The sequence below is a fragment of the Heptranchias perlo genome, chromosome 37, assembly GCF_035084215.1.
Source record: "Heptranchias perlo isolate sHepPer1 chromosome 37, sHepPer1.hap1, whole genome shotgun sequence".
Taxonomy (NCBI): domain Eukaryota; kingdom Metazoa; phylum Chordata; class Chondrichthyes; order Hexanchiformes; family Hexanchidae; genus Heptranchias; species Heptranchias perlo.
In genome coordinates this window covers 4,147,297-4,164,475 of record NC_090361.1, presented here as the reverse complement: position 1 = coordinate 4,164,475, position 17,179 = coordinate 4,147,297, and the positions used below count along the sequence as shown (strand labels likewise).

The following is a 17,179-nucleotide window of genomic DNA, read 5'->3' as shown; positions in this document are numbered from 1 at the left end:
TTTAAACTTACACATACAAAGGGTTTTACTTTAGTGCAGGGGAACCAGCCAATGTCATTCGTGGATGTGTTCCTTCCCTAAAGCCATTAAAAGAAAAACACACATTAAATATTTTCGTGTTAACTTACCACTGTTTGATAGTCGGTCATTGCTGTGGTTGGCAATAATAAGCAGGAACTCTGGTCATCAGGAAAATCCTCTCCCAGATATCTAACTTACTTGAAGTACAACTGTAGCCAAGAGCTGGTGGCTTACAAGTCATCTCAGATAATCTGAGTCAACTTCCAATGTTGCACCCGCACTTTCCAATTGTACGCTGCTCCATACCCAGCAATGGAGATGGTTGCCTTCAGTATCCTACTCAAAAAACGCTCGGTGACTTGGGAATTGGTCCATTTCCCTCCTGAATGCTTCAACTCGGCCAACAATTGAACATGATGGGAGTGCATTCCTCAAGTCAACAGCTGTAAGCTAAGCTCAAGTGAATATATTCGGTGAGTCTCTGAGCCACACAGATTAGGCTAGTCTCAGGTCTGATCTCTGTTCTTTACTGAGTTATCTTATCTCGTTCAGGGCAGTAAGTAGGGTGCTGTAATAGGCCTCAGTGCTAGGGTCAGGCAAATTGGCCAGGGTTCCTTCTCCTGATTGAACTAAGTGGCCCCTACTCAATGTGTAATAATGACGTTGCTGTTTGATGGCCTAGTGAGTAAAAATCACAAACTGATGTCATAGTGAAAGATATAGAATCTTACAGCACAGAAGGAGGCCATTCGGCCCATTTTGCCTGTGCCGGCTCTTTGAAAGAGCTATCCAATTAGTCCCACTCCCCTGCTCTTTCCCCATAGCCCTGCAAATTTTTCCTTTCCAAATATTTATCCAATTCCCTTTGGAAAGTTACTATCACCACCCTTTCAGGAAGCGCATTCCAAATTATAACAACTTGTTGCATAAAAAAAGTTCTCCTCATCTCCCCCTCTGGTTCTTTTGCCAATTATCTTAAATCTGTGTCCTCTGGTCACCGACTCTCCTGCCACTGGAAACAGTTTCTCCTTACTTACTCTATTAAAACCTTTGATAATTTTGAACATCTCTGTTAAATCTCCCCTGCTTTATGGCGAACAATCCCAGCTTCTGTATGTAGACCAGAAGGCCCCTGGTTTGATTTCCCCATCTGTGTTGACCTTGCTCATGTGAGCGAGAACAGTTAAAGGAGCTTGACAAATGGACGCAGTCTCCTCGGACTAGGGGGTCCCTGCTCCTGATTACAATCAATGACTCCTGCTGGAAAATGTTCGCGCGTCAGTTATGGACAGAACCGTGCTTGTCTGCAGTGTCCCTCACAGATAAATAATGTGCCGACACGCACTGTCTAGTCGCACACATTCGGACACAGTACTGCAAGGGCAGTGTCCCCATGTCAAACCACAGCACAATAGGCAGTCAACACCCCCAAGATAGGAGTGGAGGGCAGAAAATTAGCAAGAATGTTAAAAACAAGAAGAAGAAAAGGTACCCGAGTGGTAGGAAGACATTGAGGATAAATCGGTCTGTGCTTACCTCCCACCACTGCTGTTCTGCCTCTGCTTTGGTGAGTTCAATTATATCTCCTAAGAGGAGCTTCAGAGCTGGTCCAAAGGCCACAGGTGGAGGAGGCATCCCATAATACACTTGGCAAACTTCCGTTTTGGGCAAACCTGAGAGAGACCAAGAAAGGGAGAGGGGATGAAAGTTGTCAGTAGATTGTCAACTACGTTATTTGTAACAATTTTATCTTCTCCTCAATCATTCTCCTCCTCTTCCCAACATTGTCCATCAACATTCTCGACTCCTAACAGATTCCTTGCGGATTGAAACAAGGAATGACCGTACCCCAGCTCTCCAATGACATCTAACTCAATCTAGACCAAATATCGGAGGGCTGGGTGCTATTCCCATGTACAAAATGTGAAAACTTTGTATCTTTTATGTATTCAGCTATAATATTATTTATTAGTTATGTTTGATCAATATTATGGTCATCGTTCCTTTGACTTCCCTGTCTTGTTCTTTGTAAGATTCAAATATCACATCCTGCACACCCTTTCTGCATCCTCGCTGCATTGAAATCAAGATTCATCACACTATTTCCTTTTTTAACTCGTTCTCTTCCTAAGGAATTTGGGACATTTGGGGGAAGGGGCTTAGATTGAGTATGTCTGGTGATGCTTCATGGGTAATCCAGAGCTGGCGTGGTTGACAGGTGAAATTGAGGGACGTTCTTCTGAAAATGGGGTTTGTGAACATCGTTAGGACTCTGATTGCATTGAGCGCACATTGTAGCTAACCTGAGGAATTGATGTGATTTGTAGCTATCTGGCGATTCAACTCATTCCATCCAGAAACCTCGACAGTTACAGAGGACTTCCACCTGGACAGCGTGAACTCGGTTCAAACTCAAGTTTGCTTAACCCACTAAAAAACACCCAACTATTATTACTTTTAATGAAAACAAACTCCACCCAAAGACGTCATTGGACAGGCTGAGGGTTGGCCTTTCTCTGAGATAGGATGGAATTGTAGAGTGTTCCACCTAGTGGTTTGTTTGAGAACTGCTACAAATTGGTGAACATTGGCTGGTTGATTGGATTGCAAGTGCCACAACTCTGGACTGCACCGCAAGAGTCTGATGCAAATATCTGAGATACCACCTCATAACATTGAGGTGGAGATTTTCAATAGCCCATTGTGCTTCCCAGTTCTACCCTGCCAAGCTCTTTTTAAATCGTTTCATCGTCTGACACACCCATCCTCGCGGTGCACCGCCTTCCCGCAGCCAATTGGAAATCGAACAGACTCTTTGTTACCCGACTGAATGATTCTTGACTGCAATATTACTTATCTCCAATATTTTCATTACTAACAAACAAAAGTGTTCAAACAAAATTTAAAAAAAACACAATTTTTTTTTTTAATACCCACTATGATTTTTCTCCTGGGTGTTGCTCACAGCGGTGTCGTGGAGATTAGTCTTTAATTCGTGGCGACTCCAGGACAATCCTGTAGGGTTGGCAACCCGAAGCTTCCCTTGTGTCCCGATGACTGAAACTGTCTACACAGTACTCAAGGTGCGGCCTACCAGAGCACTGTGCAGTTTTAACACGGCTTCCTCCGCCTTCTACTCTACTGATTGCACAGCGTAGGCCAGCATTCCATTTGCTCTGTTTATTACTGCTCCATAGTGACTGGACATGTTATGTGTTATGTGTTAGGCCTCCTAACACTCATAGATCCATTTCGGCTACAACCAGTAGCTAGTTCGACGCCATTCAGACGGTACATCATCCAGTTCTCTTCAAATGTGCAATACCTTACACTTAATTTCACCTGGCACTGTAAGTTCCACCCACTTACAGATTTCATCTAATTCAGACATTAAAAGTTTTAACAAAAATGCTTGTAATTTATTGCAATCCCAAAATGCACCATGGCGGCTTAAACCGAACAAGACACTTACCTGTTTTGAGCTGTCGGTTTGGGGGAGTTCTATTACTTTTACTCTGCAGAAGAAAAGATTTTGCTTTCTGTTTATTAAGGAGTGACAAGTATAACTTTATTTGTAATACAGAGAGGGTTTCTAGGTCCCTTCACCAGTACCACACAATTTATTCCATATTCCCTCTCCCCCAATCCCATTTCCCTCTCAATTTATAAAAGAAGAAAGATTTGCATTTATATAGAGCTGTTCATGATCTCAGGACTTCCCAAAGCTCTTTACAGCTAAGGAAGTACTTTTGAAGTGTGGTCACTGTTGGAATGTAGGAAACGCAGCAGCCAATTTGCGCACAGCAAGATCCCACAAATAGCAATAAGATAATGGCCAGATAATCTGTTTTTAGTGATGTTGGTTGAGGGATCAATATTGGCCCAGGACGCCAGGGAGAACTCCCCTGCTCTTTTTCGAAATAGTGCCACGGGATCTTTTACATCCACCTGAAAGGGCAGACGGGGCCTCGGTTTAACATCTCATCCAAAAGACGGCACCTCCAACAGCGTAGCACTCCTTCAGTAATGCACAGGGAGTGTCAGCCTAGATTTTGTACTACAAGTCTCTGGAGTGGGAGTTGAACCCACAACCTTCTGACTCAGAGGCAAAGAGGGCTGCCCACTGAACCACTGCTCTCTCCTTCTTTGTGTTCAAGGACACCGTCTTGCTGGGCTACTGTTCTGTGGGCACCGGCAATCCTCTGACAACTCACTCAAACAGCCACTCATCGTGCATGAGCTATTGAATTGCAGGGGGCATCACAATATAACTCGACTCAGCCCTCAGCTGAAATGAGCACAGGCACATTTTCAAGCAAGGAGCAGTGGACTGCGATCAGCTGTCTTCCACTGCTTAGCCGAGGGAAATGACGTTTCCCATACCCAGTGATCCAACTGAAATCAGTTAAATCAATACAGGCTTGGGATTGAACTGGAAGTCATCCTGGTCTCTTTGGCTCTGTTTCAGGGGACATTAATATAAGATGGTCACTAAAAAAATCCAATAAGGAATTCAGGAGGAACTTCTTTACCCAGAGAGTGGTTAGAATGTGGAACTCGCTACCACAAGGAGTAGTTGAGGCGAATAACATAGATGCATTTAAGGGGAAGCTCGATAAACACATGAGAAAAGAATAGAAGGATACGCTGATGGGGTGAGATGAAGTAGGGTGGGAGGAGGCTCGTGTGGAGCATAAACACCGGCATAGACCAGTTGGGCCGAATGGCCTGTTTCTGTGCGGTAAATTCAATGTAATTTAATGTAATTCACAGTGGGCAGTGCCCTCACCAACAAAGCCATCGGGGATCGATTTCTGAAGAACCCCAGACTACTAGATATCCCTGATATTTCCACCCGTGTGGTGTTTTAAACCAAATCCTAAGCTCCTTTACAAATAACGCATTAATGACTTAGTTAAGAACACCACACAGTGTGTATCTCCACTGAGATTAACGCAACTCCTCCCAGCTGCCAACCAGTTCCCCCCAACACTAACTAGGGCAAGTGGTTCCTCCTAGCTCAGCACCCCACGAATTTCTACACTTAGAGCGTGCAACATGATTTGTCAGCCTTGGCTCAGTGGGTAACACTCTCATCTCTGAGTCTGAAGGTTGTATGTCTGAGTCCCAATCCAGAGACTTGAGTTTATAATCTAGGCTGACTCTCTGAGGGAGCGCTGCACTGTTGGGAGCCTCAATCCTTTCTCAGCCGATCTCTCGCAAACCTAAATCTTTTCAGTGGGCCTGGTGCGTCCCCCTTCCTTCCCCCTTCACCTCCCACCCCCACCACAACAGTGTAACCTCCAGCTGACTACGCAATGGTGCGGGTGAACCACTGATACATTATATTTCGTGCTGTTTTATTTCTCCAGGTTTTTGAGGCAAGTTTTAGGACATTTAAAGTAAAAAGACATAATGAAGTTTTAGAAGCAGAAAAGTGACGGGTTAGAAATTCGGAAGTACCTTGGTCAAAGTCGATGATCCAGTGTCTGTAAATAAATGACATGAACAAGATTTAAAACAGGAATAAAACAGGAATTTCTTCTTCGCACAAAGGGGAGTGGAAATCTGGAACTCTCTCCCTCAAAAAGCTGTTGAGGCTGGGGGTCAATTGAAAATTTCAAATTTGAGATTGATCGATTTTTGTTATGCAAGAGATATGGAACCAAGGTTGGTAGTTGGAGTTAAGATATGGATCACTGATCTAATTGAATAGCAGAACAGACACAAGTTGCTGAATGGCCTACTCCTATGTTGGCTCTATTCAAACACCATCAATACAGCAGTGAAGTGTCAGATTTTGTGCTTAAGCCTCTGGAGTGGGACTTAAACCCACAACCTTCTGACTCAGGGGCAAGAGAGTGCCGCCCACTGAGCCACGGCTGACACCAAATGATGAATGAATGGCGTGGCACCAGTCAGTCTGCAAAACTGGTGACATTAATGGACTGCTTGGTAACTCTCCATCAGGACACTCATTCTCCCAGAGCTCCTGAATGGGTCAGAGTTCCACTAGACCAGCTAGACCTTCCAACTCTGTACTAATGAGCTTCTCCGCGCAGGCGTGTGCCAGTGTGTGGAATATAATGACGAGTCTTACCTTGCTTGCCGCACGGTGGAACCCTTCCTAAACATTCCTTGTGAGCTGCAGACTTGCACTTGATGCATCGATAGCCCTGGAAGAAGGTGCCCCTGTTGAGCGACAGAAAAGAAAGACATAAGGGAGATTTTGGACAGGTGCAGGCCTGGTCATTTCTGCTGGCAAGCAAGAAATTAGGCTTCAGACGTGGAGCTCGCACTGCTTCCCTCTGCTCAGAATAGACACAGTTGTTCCACAACCGTTCAATTAATTAAAAAAAAATACATTTCTAACCCTAGCATTTCAACAGTAGGTACTTGCAGGTACATTAAGTTCCTGCAGGTGGCGAGACTGAGCTGTACCTCTCATCATTGGCCCTTTGCACCATCTGCAGGAAATCAGACTCAATTCACAATTTCAGGGATTCAAACCCATGATTTTCTCAATGGCATTTATTTTGTGCTGATATTATAAAGATTTTTTTTTCAATGTTTGAGTTAGAAACATTTACACCGTACAACTATGGGGATATGAGTATTTGGGGATTTACCATGACCACAAGGCACAAAACCATCTTGGTTTTTTCAACAAAAAAAACAGATGCACCCAGTGTGTTCATATATTTTTGCAAAATGCATGAAACAACTATCGTTTCTGTTCCATCATATGCAAGCAATGCAACCCAACCGCCACTTCTGTTAGTTTATTCCAGAGTGAATTGCATCGATTTATCTTGAGTGTTCGAAAAATAAAGGCAAAATAAAAACAGCCCAGAAGTCAGAAATGAAAATTGAAATTGCTGCAACAGGTCTCAGCCTCTGTACCTCCAGGGCTACATGAGGACAAAATACAGCCCCTGCTCCTGATCACTACCCAGTGACTCCTGCTGGTAGGTAGTTACAGAATAAACATGTGGGCCAGATACCCACAGAACCACAGCAAGTCCCAGCACAGCAACTACAACAGTTTGCATTTATATAGCGCCTTTATCATGGTACAATGTCCCAAGACGCCTTCACGGAAGCATTATCAGACAAAATTTGACGCTGAACTGTGTAAGGAGATGTTAGGACAGGTGACCAAAAGCTTGGCCAAAGATGTAGGTTTTAAGGAGCGTCTTAAAGGAGGAGACAGAGGCAGAGAGGCGGAGAGGTTTAGGGAGGGAATTCCAGAGCTTAGGGCCGAGGCAGCTGAAGGCACAGCCGCCAATGGTGGTGCGTGTAAAATCGGGGATGTGCACGAGGCCAGAATTGGAGGAGCGCAGAGATCTCGGAGGGTTGTAGGGCTGGAGGAGGTTACAGAGCTAGGGAGGGGCCCCAGTCAGGATGAAGAAGATAGGGTTGTGTCCATAAGAAAAATAAAAAAGGAAATTTGAATTGGGGCAGCTTTGAGCGACTGCTTGCTATCGCGCCAAGAGAAGATGATGGCGTGCGCCACCAAGGACCAGAAACTGTACCTGAGCAACATCTGGCAAGCCTTGCACGTTGCAGAGTCGTCAAATGAATACATCTGAAAATCGTGGTTATTTGTGCTTCTGTTCTCTGGGTAGATGTTCGACCTGAGAGAAATTTCACAATTAGAAGAGGAACTCAAAACTGTACTGGCTCCCTTCCAATTTTAATCTAGAGAGGACACGGCAAGCAAAAGGCGCATCTCTCTCTCTCTCTCTCTCTCTCTCGCCTCTCGTCTGGTACTGTGCCACTTAGCGCTGTCAGCTCACATGGATGTATAGAATCCTAGAATCGTACAGCACAGAAGCAGGCCATCGTGCCTGCTCTTTGAAAGAGCTATCCAATTAGTCCCACTCCCTCTGCTTCTTCCCCAAACCCCTGCAAATTTTTCCTTTTCAAGTAAATAGCCAATTCCCTTTTGAAAGTTATTATTGAATCTGCTTCCACCGCCCTTTCAGGCAGCGCATTCCAGATCAGAACAACTCGCTGCGTAAAAAAATTCTCCTCATCTCCCCCTTGGTTCTGTTGCCAATTATCTTAAATCTGTGTCCTCTGGTTACCGACCCTCCTGCCAGTGGAAACAGTTTCTCCCTATTTACTCTATCAAAACCCCCCATAATTTTGGACACCTCTAATGAATCTCCCCTTAACCTTCTCTGTTCTAAGGAGAACAACCCCAGCTTCTCCAGTCTCTCCACATTATTGAAGTCCCTCAAACTTGGTATCATTCTGGTAAATGTCCTCTGCACCCTCTCCAAGGCCTGTCGAGTTCATGCTGCTGCCATGGAGCCTTGATTTTATGTTCATTAATATGAATGGATTGAAAATGGTGGATAGTCATTCACCTGTGACTTCCCGATACGCACAGCCGGTGTGTGAGGTTCCAGGCCCACAGCACAACTCAGAAAACCATCCCCATAGAAATGGCACTTCACTCCCACCTGATATCAGTGGCTTGTGTGTGCGTTTGAGTTTGCCTCAGAGTCAGCTCCTGCATGTGTACAGTGCAGACATGGTCAAATCCGACAAGTCAGCCATTCCATCACCCATCATCCCAGTGCTCGCTGACCTACATTGGCTCCCGGTCCATCAACGCCTCAATTCTAAAATTCTCATCCTTGTTTTGAAATCCCTCCATGTCCTTGCCCCTCCCTATCTCTGTGGGCACCTCCAACCCTCCGAGATCTCTGCGCTCCTTCAATTCCGGCCTCTTGCTCATCCCCGATTTTCATCGCTCCACCATTGGCGGCCGTGCCTTCAGCTGCCTGGGCCCTAAGCTCTGGAATTCCCTCCCTAAATCTCTCCGCCGCTCTCTCCTCCTTTAAGACGCTCCTTAAAACCTACCTCTTTGACGAAGCTTTGAAGAAACACCCATGGTCTGCTTCTCTGTACCAACATCCTGTGTAACATAAGGAACAGGAGTGGGCCATTCAGCCCCTCGGGCCTGCTCTGCCATTCAGTTAGATCATGGCTGATCTGCACCTCAACTCCATTTGCCTGCCCTTGCTTTAATTCCCTTGATACCCTTACCCAACAAAAATCTATCCATCGCAGACTTGAAAGCTCCAATTGACCTTCAGCATCCACAGCCTTTTGGGGGAAGAGAGTTCCAAATTTCTATTACCTTTTGTATGTAAAAGTGCTTCCTGATTTCGCTCCTGAATGGCCTAGCTCTAATTTTAAGATTATATCCCCTTATTCTTGAGTCCCCCACCAGAGGAAATAGTTTCTCTATCTGCCCTATCAAATCCTTTTAACATTTAAACACCTCGATTAGATCACCCCTCAACCTTCTATACTCAAGGAATACAAACCAAGTTTATCCAACCTGTCCTGATAATTTATCTCTCTAAGCCTCAGTATCATTCTGGTGAATCTGCGCTGCACTCTCTCCATGGCCAATATATCCTTCCTGAGGTGCGGTGCCCAAAACTGAACGCAGCTCTCCAGGTGGGGTCTGACCAAGACTCTGTACAATTGAAGCATAACTTCCTACCCTTTGGTATTGCAGCCGACCTGCCTGGTTTTGGCACGGTTATTGAGGTGTTACACGGCAGTCAGTGACCACCCTGCCTTACAACACATCAGATGTGTCACAGTGCTCCAAGAGAGAGTGTTACCATGGCTCCCTTGCCACTCATGATCCTTAATGTTAAACTTACAAAGCCATTTCGAACTGCTCCATCCACTTTTTTTTCAGCTCTCTGGTCTTGAAGAAGAGCTCGTAGCCATGTTGTCCGTGTATCTCAATTAGAAGGAACATGTGACTCCACTAGGAAGAAGCAGAAACAACAGATAGGATTTTAGTAACGCTCCCAGTTTTTAGAGAGCCCTATCACGTCAAAATGTCGAAAAGCACTTCACCCAATGAATTGTTTCGAAGTGTATTTATTGACTGCCATTATGTAGGCAAATTTGGCAGCCATTCTCCGTCCATGGGTTATTGACCAGTTAATCTTTTCTTTTTTGTGGTATTGGATGAGGGAGGAATGTTGGCCAGGCTGATGGGAGGCCTCCCTGTCCTTCTTCAAATAGTGCATTGGAAGGAGGCAGACAAGGTCTCAGTTAAAGTTTCATCTGAAGAATGGCACCTCCAGCAATGCAGCAATCCCTCAAATATGAGACTAGATTGTGAGCTCAGGCCCCATTGTGGGGATTGGAACCTTGTATTTGAATACACCAAACCCATCTAGGCCCAAGGATCTAATTCTAATCTGCATCGAGCTACTTTGCACACCAAAACACCTTTCTCAGGTATGTTCCTGACTCATTTTCTTCCCTCCTCTTCTGAAGGTGCTGATTCATACATGGGTATGGCTCCAGAGTTGGCGGTACTTTCTCCAAATGACCATTCTTCATGTCTGAGTCTAGACAATGACCTATTCAACCAATCACAGTAGAGCCTCTTCTTTGCTTTCACCCGCTGTCCACCAATACGGATTTCCCCGCAGGGGTTGCTGGACAGCAATCCAGACCAGGAACTCTGGTCATCTCCCTGGCCCAGGGTCCCTGAGGACTCCCTATAACGACCAGCTACCACCCTGGCTATGATCAACTAACTCATCGGGAAGAGCAAGGGTAGAAGGAAACTTCCAGGCCAGTTCCACACTGGGCAGGGCATCAACCACCAGGAGCACTCAACAGTTTGGTTTTGCTTATTTTTTTCCCAGAGTTTTGCCATCATCTTTTATCACCACTAAGTGCCACCCATAGGGTCACCAAGTTTACCACGCTGCCCAATGTAATAGGGCAGGTATAACATTGGCGCTAGACCAGGGTTACAGTGGGAGGGGTGAAAGGTTAGAGGACAGAAGAGAGCGGTTGCCTGAGAATTCACACACTACACTTGTACCTTTTTGGTTTCTTTACCCCCTATTGGGTCGTCATTTATCTGGTAATACTGCAGGTCGATTATTTCCCTCATTTCGTAGTTCTCTCCTTTGCGTTTGCAAATAATAACAGCTTTATCGAACAAGAATACATATCTGTGTGCAAAAAAAAAGCACCAGTTAGTGGCTGTACAGCACAGACTGCCAAAGCAACAACTCTCAATGTATAATTGATATTAATGTATTAAAATTAATATTAATATTGTTAATGCAGGACAATACATAGTCTGTGGTACATTGCAATATATAAATGTTACCACCATTAATATTGCAGCAGCCGGGAACGCAGCAGAATGTAGGCAGGATGGCGATTTTCAAGATTTTAAACGCTCGACCGACCCTTTTCTGTCTGTCCGGGGCGGGTGGGGGAGGGGTTAAAATCGAGGCCTATGTTATTCTTTATTATAATATAAATATTGTCATTTTTTTCTTTTGTGTTTACCATTTGCTGATGGTTTCCATGGAGGATAGTGAGATGCAGTCAACTTCTAACAGTAATATAGTAATGTTTCGGGCAGGAGACCATTGCTCCATCTAGCCTACTCTTCCAAACCCCCCATCATGTTCCTTACCTAATTCTGGAACTGCAGCCTGCGATCCCCTGTGTTACCAGGAATTCATCCAGGCTAGGGCTTTCTGCTGCCATTCTGGTCCACAGTTCTAGATCAGATGTGATATTGGGGATTTGGTTACTGGGTGATCACCCCAACATTGGCGGCCGTGCCTTCGGACAACTCTCCTCCTTCATGACCCTCCTTAAAACCCACCCTTACGACCAAGTTTTGGGTTTGGCACCATTTTTTTCCTAGCGCCTCTGTGAAGCACCTTGGGATGTTTTATAAAGGCGCTATATAAATGCATATTATTGTTGTTCAATTATAAGTTGATATAGCAATAAATTGGGACATAAATGTTAGTTTTTTTTAAATTCGTTCACGGGATGTGGGCGTCGCTGGCGAGGCCAGCATTTATTGCCCATCCCTAATTGCCCTCAAGAAGGCGGTGGTGAGCCGCCTTCTTGAACCGCTGCAGTCCGTGTGGTGACGGTTCTCCCACAGTGCTGTTAGGAAGGGAGTTCCAGGATTTTACAAATAATAAAGTTGGTTGTGGTGCTGAATTGTAAGGCTGGTAAGTGATTATGAGCAAGTCCTTTGAGTCCTGCTGCTCTCTCAGTTGGACTTCTGAAGCCCATGCCGATTGTTACAGGGTGGAAGTGTGACCTGTGGCGCTGGAATGGGTACAGAGGAGTTGTCTCTCAACAGGCTGCACTGTGACTGTCAGGATGCAGGATCAGGCCAGTGGTCTCCTGTAGAGAAGGTGACTGAGGTGTGCAAAAATCATCTCGAACATTCCACATTCTTCAAAGAAGGACATCCATTTACCTATCCTGCTTGGACCGTTTGTCCAGAGTCGATAAGCGTAGCTCTCCATCTATCTTAGGTCGCCCGTAGCTAGCCAAGGACTGGTTCTAGGATGTAACAAAACGGTTACGAGAGAAAATGAGAGATTCTGATGTCTCATTTAGACAAAATTACATTTTTCCTCAAGTGATGAGACATCTCTACTGTACACTGGCTGACTGCCCCACTCCCTAGCCAGGGGAAACCGATCCCAATTGCATGGTGGACTGTTCCACTCTGTAGCTTGGGGTTGCTGCTCCCAGTTAAAGAATCCCTATCACTACCCTGACTGAGATCAGCTAATTTGATTCAGATCCAGTGATTGAGCCTGACCCCTTCCTTATCTGCATTGGTTGTTAAATATTCCCCATCTGTCGCTTTACAAATAACTCCCCTCGCCCTGACCCTACTAAGATGTTGTGCAGGGACAACGCATGTTGACTCATTTTTGCATTTTAACAAATTGGTTTGCCGGATTATGCAACAAAATGGGAGTTCGTTGTTTGGAAAGCACAGATAAGAGATGAGACCTGGGACCTTCCTGGTCTGGCTGGTTTAATGCCACGGCGGGCAGTGGAATTAGACACTGAGCCATTTGGGGAGCTAAGATCCCGTTTATCAGAGAAACCATAGAGAATCTTACAGCACAGAAGGAGGCCATTCGGCCCATCGTGTCTGTGCCGGCTCTTTGAAAGGGCTATCCAATTAGTCCCACTCCCTTGCTCTTTCCCAATGGCCTGCATCCTTTTTATAATACACATTGGTTATGAAGGAACTTTGCCCTTCCTACGATGCCCATCAATGTTGAGCCAGCTCAATAGGAGTGCGCATCGCAGAATCTGCTCCTGCGCTCTCTTCGAGACATGCCTCCATGCTGGAAGTATGCGATTGGTGAATTTACCTAATGGCTCTCTCTCTCTGTTAAAATGAAAACCTTATGCAACAACTGGCTTTACACTATGAGGCACTTGCTGCAGTTTTATTGACCGCTGACTCACCAAATTCTCTATTGATAACTGGAAGCTTGTGATCTGTTTGAGAGTCTCGCTGTCTCTTTTCACTTCATTTACACATTGGGCCAAATCCTAAAGGAAAGAGAAACGATTAATATAAATACAATCATGTTCCTATAATTAATTTTCAGATAGCTCGACATGTTAGCAAATAAAGCTGCAAGGCAATTTCCACTCACCCTCATGGAATCCAAAGCCATTCGTAAGTTGTCCTTGTCTTTTGGGTCAGTGGTGTGCTTAACCAATTCCTGTAGGAACACATCAGTGAGACATTAGGGCATGATGTCAACATGTTCCCCTCCAAGTCACACATCAGCCCAACTTGGACATATATCTGCCGTTCCTTCATCGTCGCTGGGTCAAAATCCTGGAACTCCCTGCCTAACAGCACAGTGGGAGAACCTTCTGTTCTGGAAGGAGAAGGCCGCCTCCACCTTCTCAAGGGATGGGCAATAAATGCCGGCCTTGCCAGCGATGCCCAATTCCCAAGAATGAATTAAAAAAAAATATTCCTCTCCCCTCCCCTCCCCGAAGATGCTACCTCATGTTGGGGTATGGTTCTAGGTATAGTTGAGGCTCGCCAGTGCACTGTCCGAGTGGTCATTCTTCAGCCATGAACCTAGGGGCAGTGAGAGTTGGCAGGCTACTGCTCTATAAGGAGCCCCGCAAGCCTCTTCCAATGTCCACATGCATACATGCACGTTTCAATAAAAAAAGTCAGGAGTAGGAAGCCTGGCTGACTTCCCCCTCTCTAGCCAGGAGGCACTGATCATAATTGCTACAATCCTACCACCACCCTGGTTGAGACCAACACAGAATGCAAACTGAGCCTGGGACCATCCTGGTGTATAGCGATGAGCCTGGGACCGTCCAGGCGCATATTGGTTCAAGTCCAGCCCATGGTAAATCGGTGCTGAGCTCTACCTGCAGCAGAAGGTGATACTTGAGGACTCTCTGCATGGGCACCATCAAGAGATCTCGTAGGGTGAATCTTCCATTGTTTGCTCTGTTGGAGCATTCCTGAGAAAAAGAACACGAGCAATAATTACACTCGGCAGCTTTAAAGGACCGTTACACTTTCTTTTTGCTCATTGAGTAAGAGTATATGGTGCTTTTATGGAAAGTACTTTAAAACGGGAGTCTTTTCATTATTCTCTTACAGAGCACAGTCTCACTAATGGGATCCTCCTCTTATAGAATACAGTCTCACCAATGGGAAAACAACAACAACTTGCATATATATAGTGCCTTTAACGTAGTAAAACGTCCCAAGGGAGCGATTATCACAGGAGCGATTATCAAACAAAATTTGACACCGAGCCACATGAGATATTAGGACAGGTGACCAAAAGCTTGGTCAAAGAGGTAGGTTTTAAGGAGCGTCTTAAAGGAGGAGAGAGAGGTGGTGAGAATTAGGGAAGGAATTCCAGAGCTTAGGGCCTAGGCAGCTGAAGGCACGGCCGCCAATGGTGCAATGATGAAAATCAGGGATGCGTAAGAGGCTAGAATTGGAGGAGCGTAGAGATCTCGGAGGGTTGTAGGGCTGGAGGAGGTTACAGAGATAGGGAGAGGTGAGGCCATGGAAAGATTTGAACACAAGGATGAGAATCTCTCTCTTAATCACAGTCTCACCAATGGGACCCCCCCAACTCATGTAAAATCAATTTCTTAACTATTTCGCAATCTTAATCTCTAACGAGGGCCTCCCCAGAATTTCCCCGTTTCTCATTTAAATGCAGCTGGTGCACCCCCAACACACTCTGTGTCATGAACCGGTAGCGCAGAGGTCGGGATTTCCTGGGCAGGAGCAGAAGGGTGCTGGTAGGTGTTCTTAAAGTGGCACCCGCACTTCCTGTTGGTGGCAAAGTTTGAAATTCGGGCATTTTCCGCTGTGCTCTGTGCTGTAACGGGAGAGGAGACCGCGACTGCCCCGGGCGGTGAGGAGAGCAGCCTATGTCGGGCGAAACGCTTCAAATCGTGGGATTCAGGAGCAAAGTTGAAACCAAAAAAAAAATGCAACCAAATAAACATCTGGTTCAAAGAAACAAGCAATGATACAAACCAAAAATAGGTTAAAACCAAAGAGACTAATCTGGTTAAAAGTTACGGTTGGGCAGTTTTATAACAACTCCTGATTGCTGTGCACCTGCAGGCATTGACCTTGGTCTAATGTTTAAAGGCGCTCAACTCATTGGAATTCCTCCCAACATGCCCCCAAGTTACTGGAATGCTGGAAATCTGAGACTAGGAAATTCTGGAAACGCACAGAGGGTCAGTCAGCACCTGGAACACAGAGAACAGGTTGGAGAAAGATTCGTGGATGCAGCACAGCCACCTCAAAAGGCTCCTACCTCCAGCTTCATCCGAACATCTTCCCTCGTGCTAGCGACCTTGTCCAGGTGTTTCGTGGCTGCCTCCACCTGGCTGCAGTACCTCCCATACAGTAGCAACCTTTGGGAAACAAAAGGCTTTTAGTGAGCTCTAGGCCCAGCACGGCCAGGGAGATCAGACACCCTGGTCGCTGGGAATCAATAGCCTTAAGGAATGGCTACTGTCCGAGCTAGAAGGTGAGGACAGCACCTGAGTAAAAGAGCGACCAGCTACAAAAGTAATTTGAACCATTAGTTAAAGGGGCTCTATTCTTTTGTAATTATTCTTGTAAGGCAGAAACTCCACTTAGCTGCACTATGGAAGGTGAGATCTGCTGTGATATTTCTGAACTAGCCTCAAAGATCACAAGTTAAACACAAGGACTTGCACAACACCAGGTTATAGTCCAACAGTTTTATTTTAAATCACAAGCTTTCGGAGCTTTCCTCCTTCGTCACCTGATAAAGGAGGTAAGCTCCGAACGCTTGTGATTTAAAATAAAACTGTTGGACTATAACCTGGTGTTGTGCAAGTCCTTACATTTGTCCACCCCAGTCCATCACCCATCACCGGCATCTCCACATCAAGGTAAACACAGATTACCTTTGGCTCAACAGAACTTGACCATTTAAACCAAACCTACAGTCCCACCAGCACAACTGTCTCTTAATGGTCCCAGGGTTTTTACCTCCAATGCCCTACCCTGTAAGTCCATTCGAAATCACTCTTTGTATGATAAACGTCCTGATACAGTGCTAATTTCACCTTTCACCTATTTTGAACCCGTGACCTCCTTGACCTACTGTCCAGGTTTAAAAAAGAATGACTTGCATTTACGTAGCGCCTTTCACGACCTTGAGGACGTCCCAAAGTGCTTTACAGCCAATGAAGTACTTTCGAAGCGTAGCCACTGTTGTGATGTAGGTAACGCAGCAGCCAATTTGCACACAGCAAGATCCCACAAACAGTGATGAGGTAAAAGACCAGATAATCTGTTTTAGTGATGTTGGTTGAGGGCTAAATATTGGCCAGGACACCGGGTCGAACTCCCCTGCTCTTCTTCGAATAGTGCCGTAGGATCTTTTACGTCCAGATTTACCTTTCCTTTGTTTACTATCTTATTCACTTCTATCAAGTCCCCTCCAAGTCACCCCCATTGAAGGCTGAAGAACTCAAGCTCTCCAGCTCTTTCCTCATAACTCAGTCCTTTTGGCTGTCCTCTGCATTGACTCCAGATGCAGTCATTCATGACATTGCCAATTAACTTTGAATTGAATCTGCTCGGTTTCAGTTTAGCAAAATTCTTTTGATTCTTTCAATGAGGGCGTCTGCCCTTGTGTTCTAAGAATCTGTAACTCATTATTTTAAATTCAGGCATAGTGCTTCTTCACAGTAATTGTGAGATCGTAGAATCTTCCAGCACAGAAGGAGGCCATTCGGCCCATCGTACATGTGC

The 17,179-nt window shown here is 45.4% G+C and overlaps 1 protein-coding gene across 3 annotated transcripts in view; it reads right to left on the bottom strand.

Annotated features, from left to right (window-relative positions):
- LOC137304416 (proto-oncogene vav-like) overlaps positions 1–17,179 on the bottom strand; it is an 88,469-nt gene that overhangs the window by 14,564 nt on the left and 56,726 nt on the right. For 2 of the 3 annotated variants that reach the window (XM_067973005.1, XM_067973007.1), the window contains exons 9-21: positions 15,705–15,804; positions 14,278–14,373; positions 13,533–13,601; positions 13,339–13,425; positions 12,323–12,408; positions 10,904–11,036; positions 9,714–9,823; positions 7,557–7,658; positions 6,122–6,213; positions 5,485–5,510; positions 3,494–3,536; positions 1,558–1,694; positions 12–77 (exon numbers count right to left, since the gene is read on the bottom strand). In XM_067973005.1, the coding sequence (XP_067829106.1) occupies positions 12–77; positions 1,558–1,694; positions 3,494–3,536; positions 5,485–5,510; positions 6,122–6,213; positions 7,557–7,658; positions 9,714–9,823; positions 10,904–11,036; positions 12,323–12,408; positions 13,339–13,425; positions 13,533–13,601; positions 14,278–14,373; positions 15,705–15,804 (1,147 nt within the window). The remainder of the gene's footprint in view (positions 1–11; positions 78–1,557; positions 1,695–3,493; positions 3,537–5,484; positions 5,511–6,121; positions 6,214–7,556; positions 7,659–9,713; positions 9,824–10,903; positions 11,037–12,322; positions 12,409–13,338; positions 13,426–13,532; positions 13,602–14,277; positions 14,374–15,704; positions 15,805–17,179) is intronic. The other variant, XM_067973006.1, reaches the window with a different exon arrangement.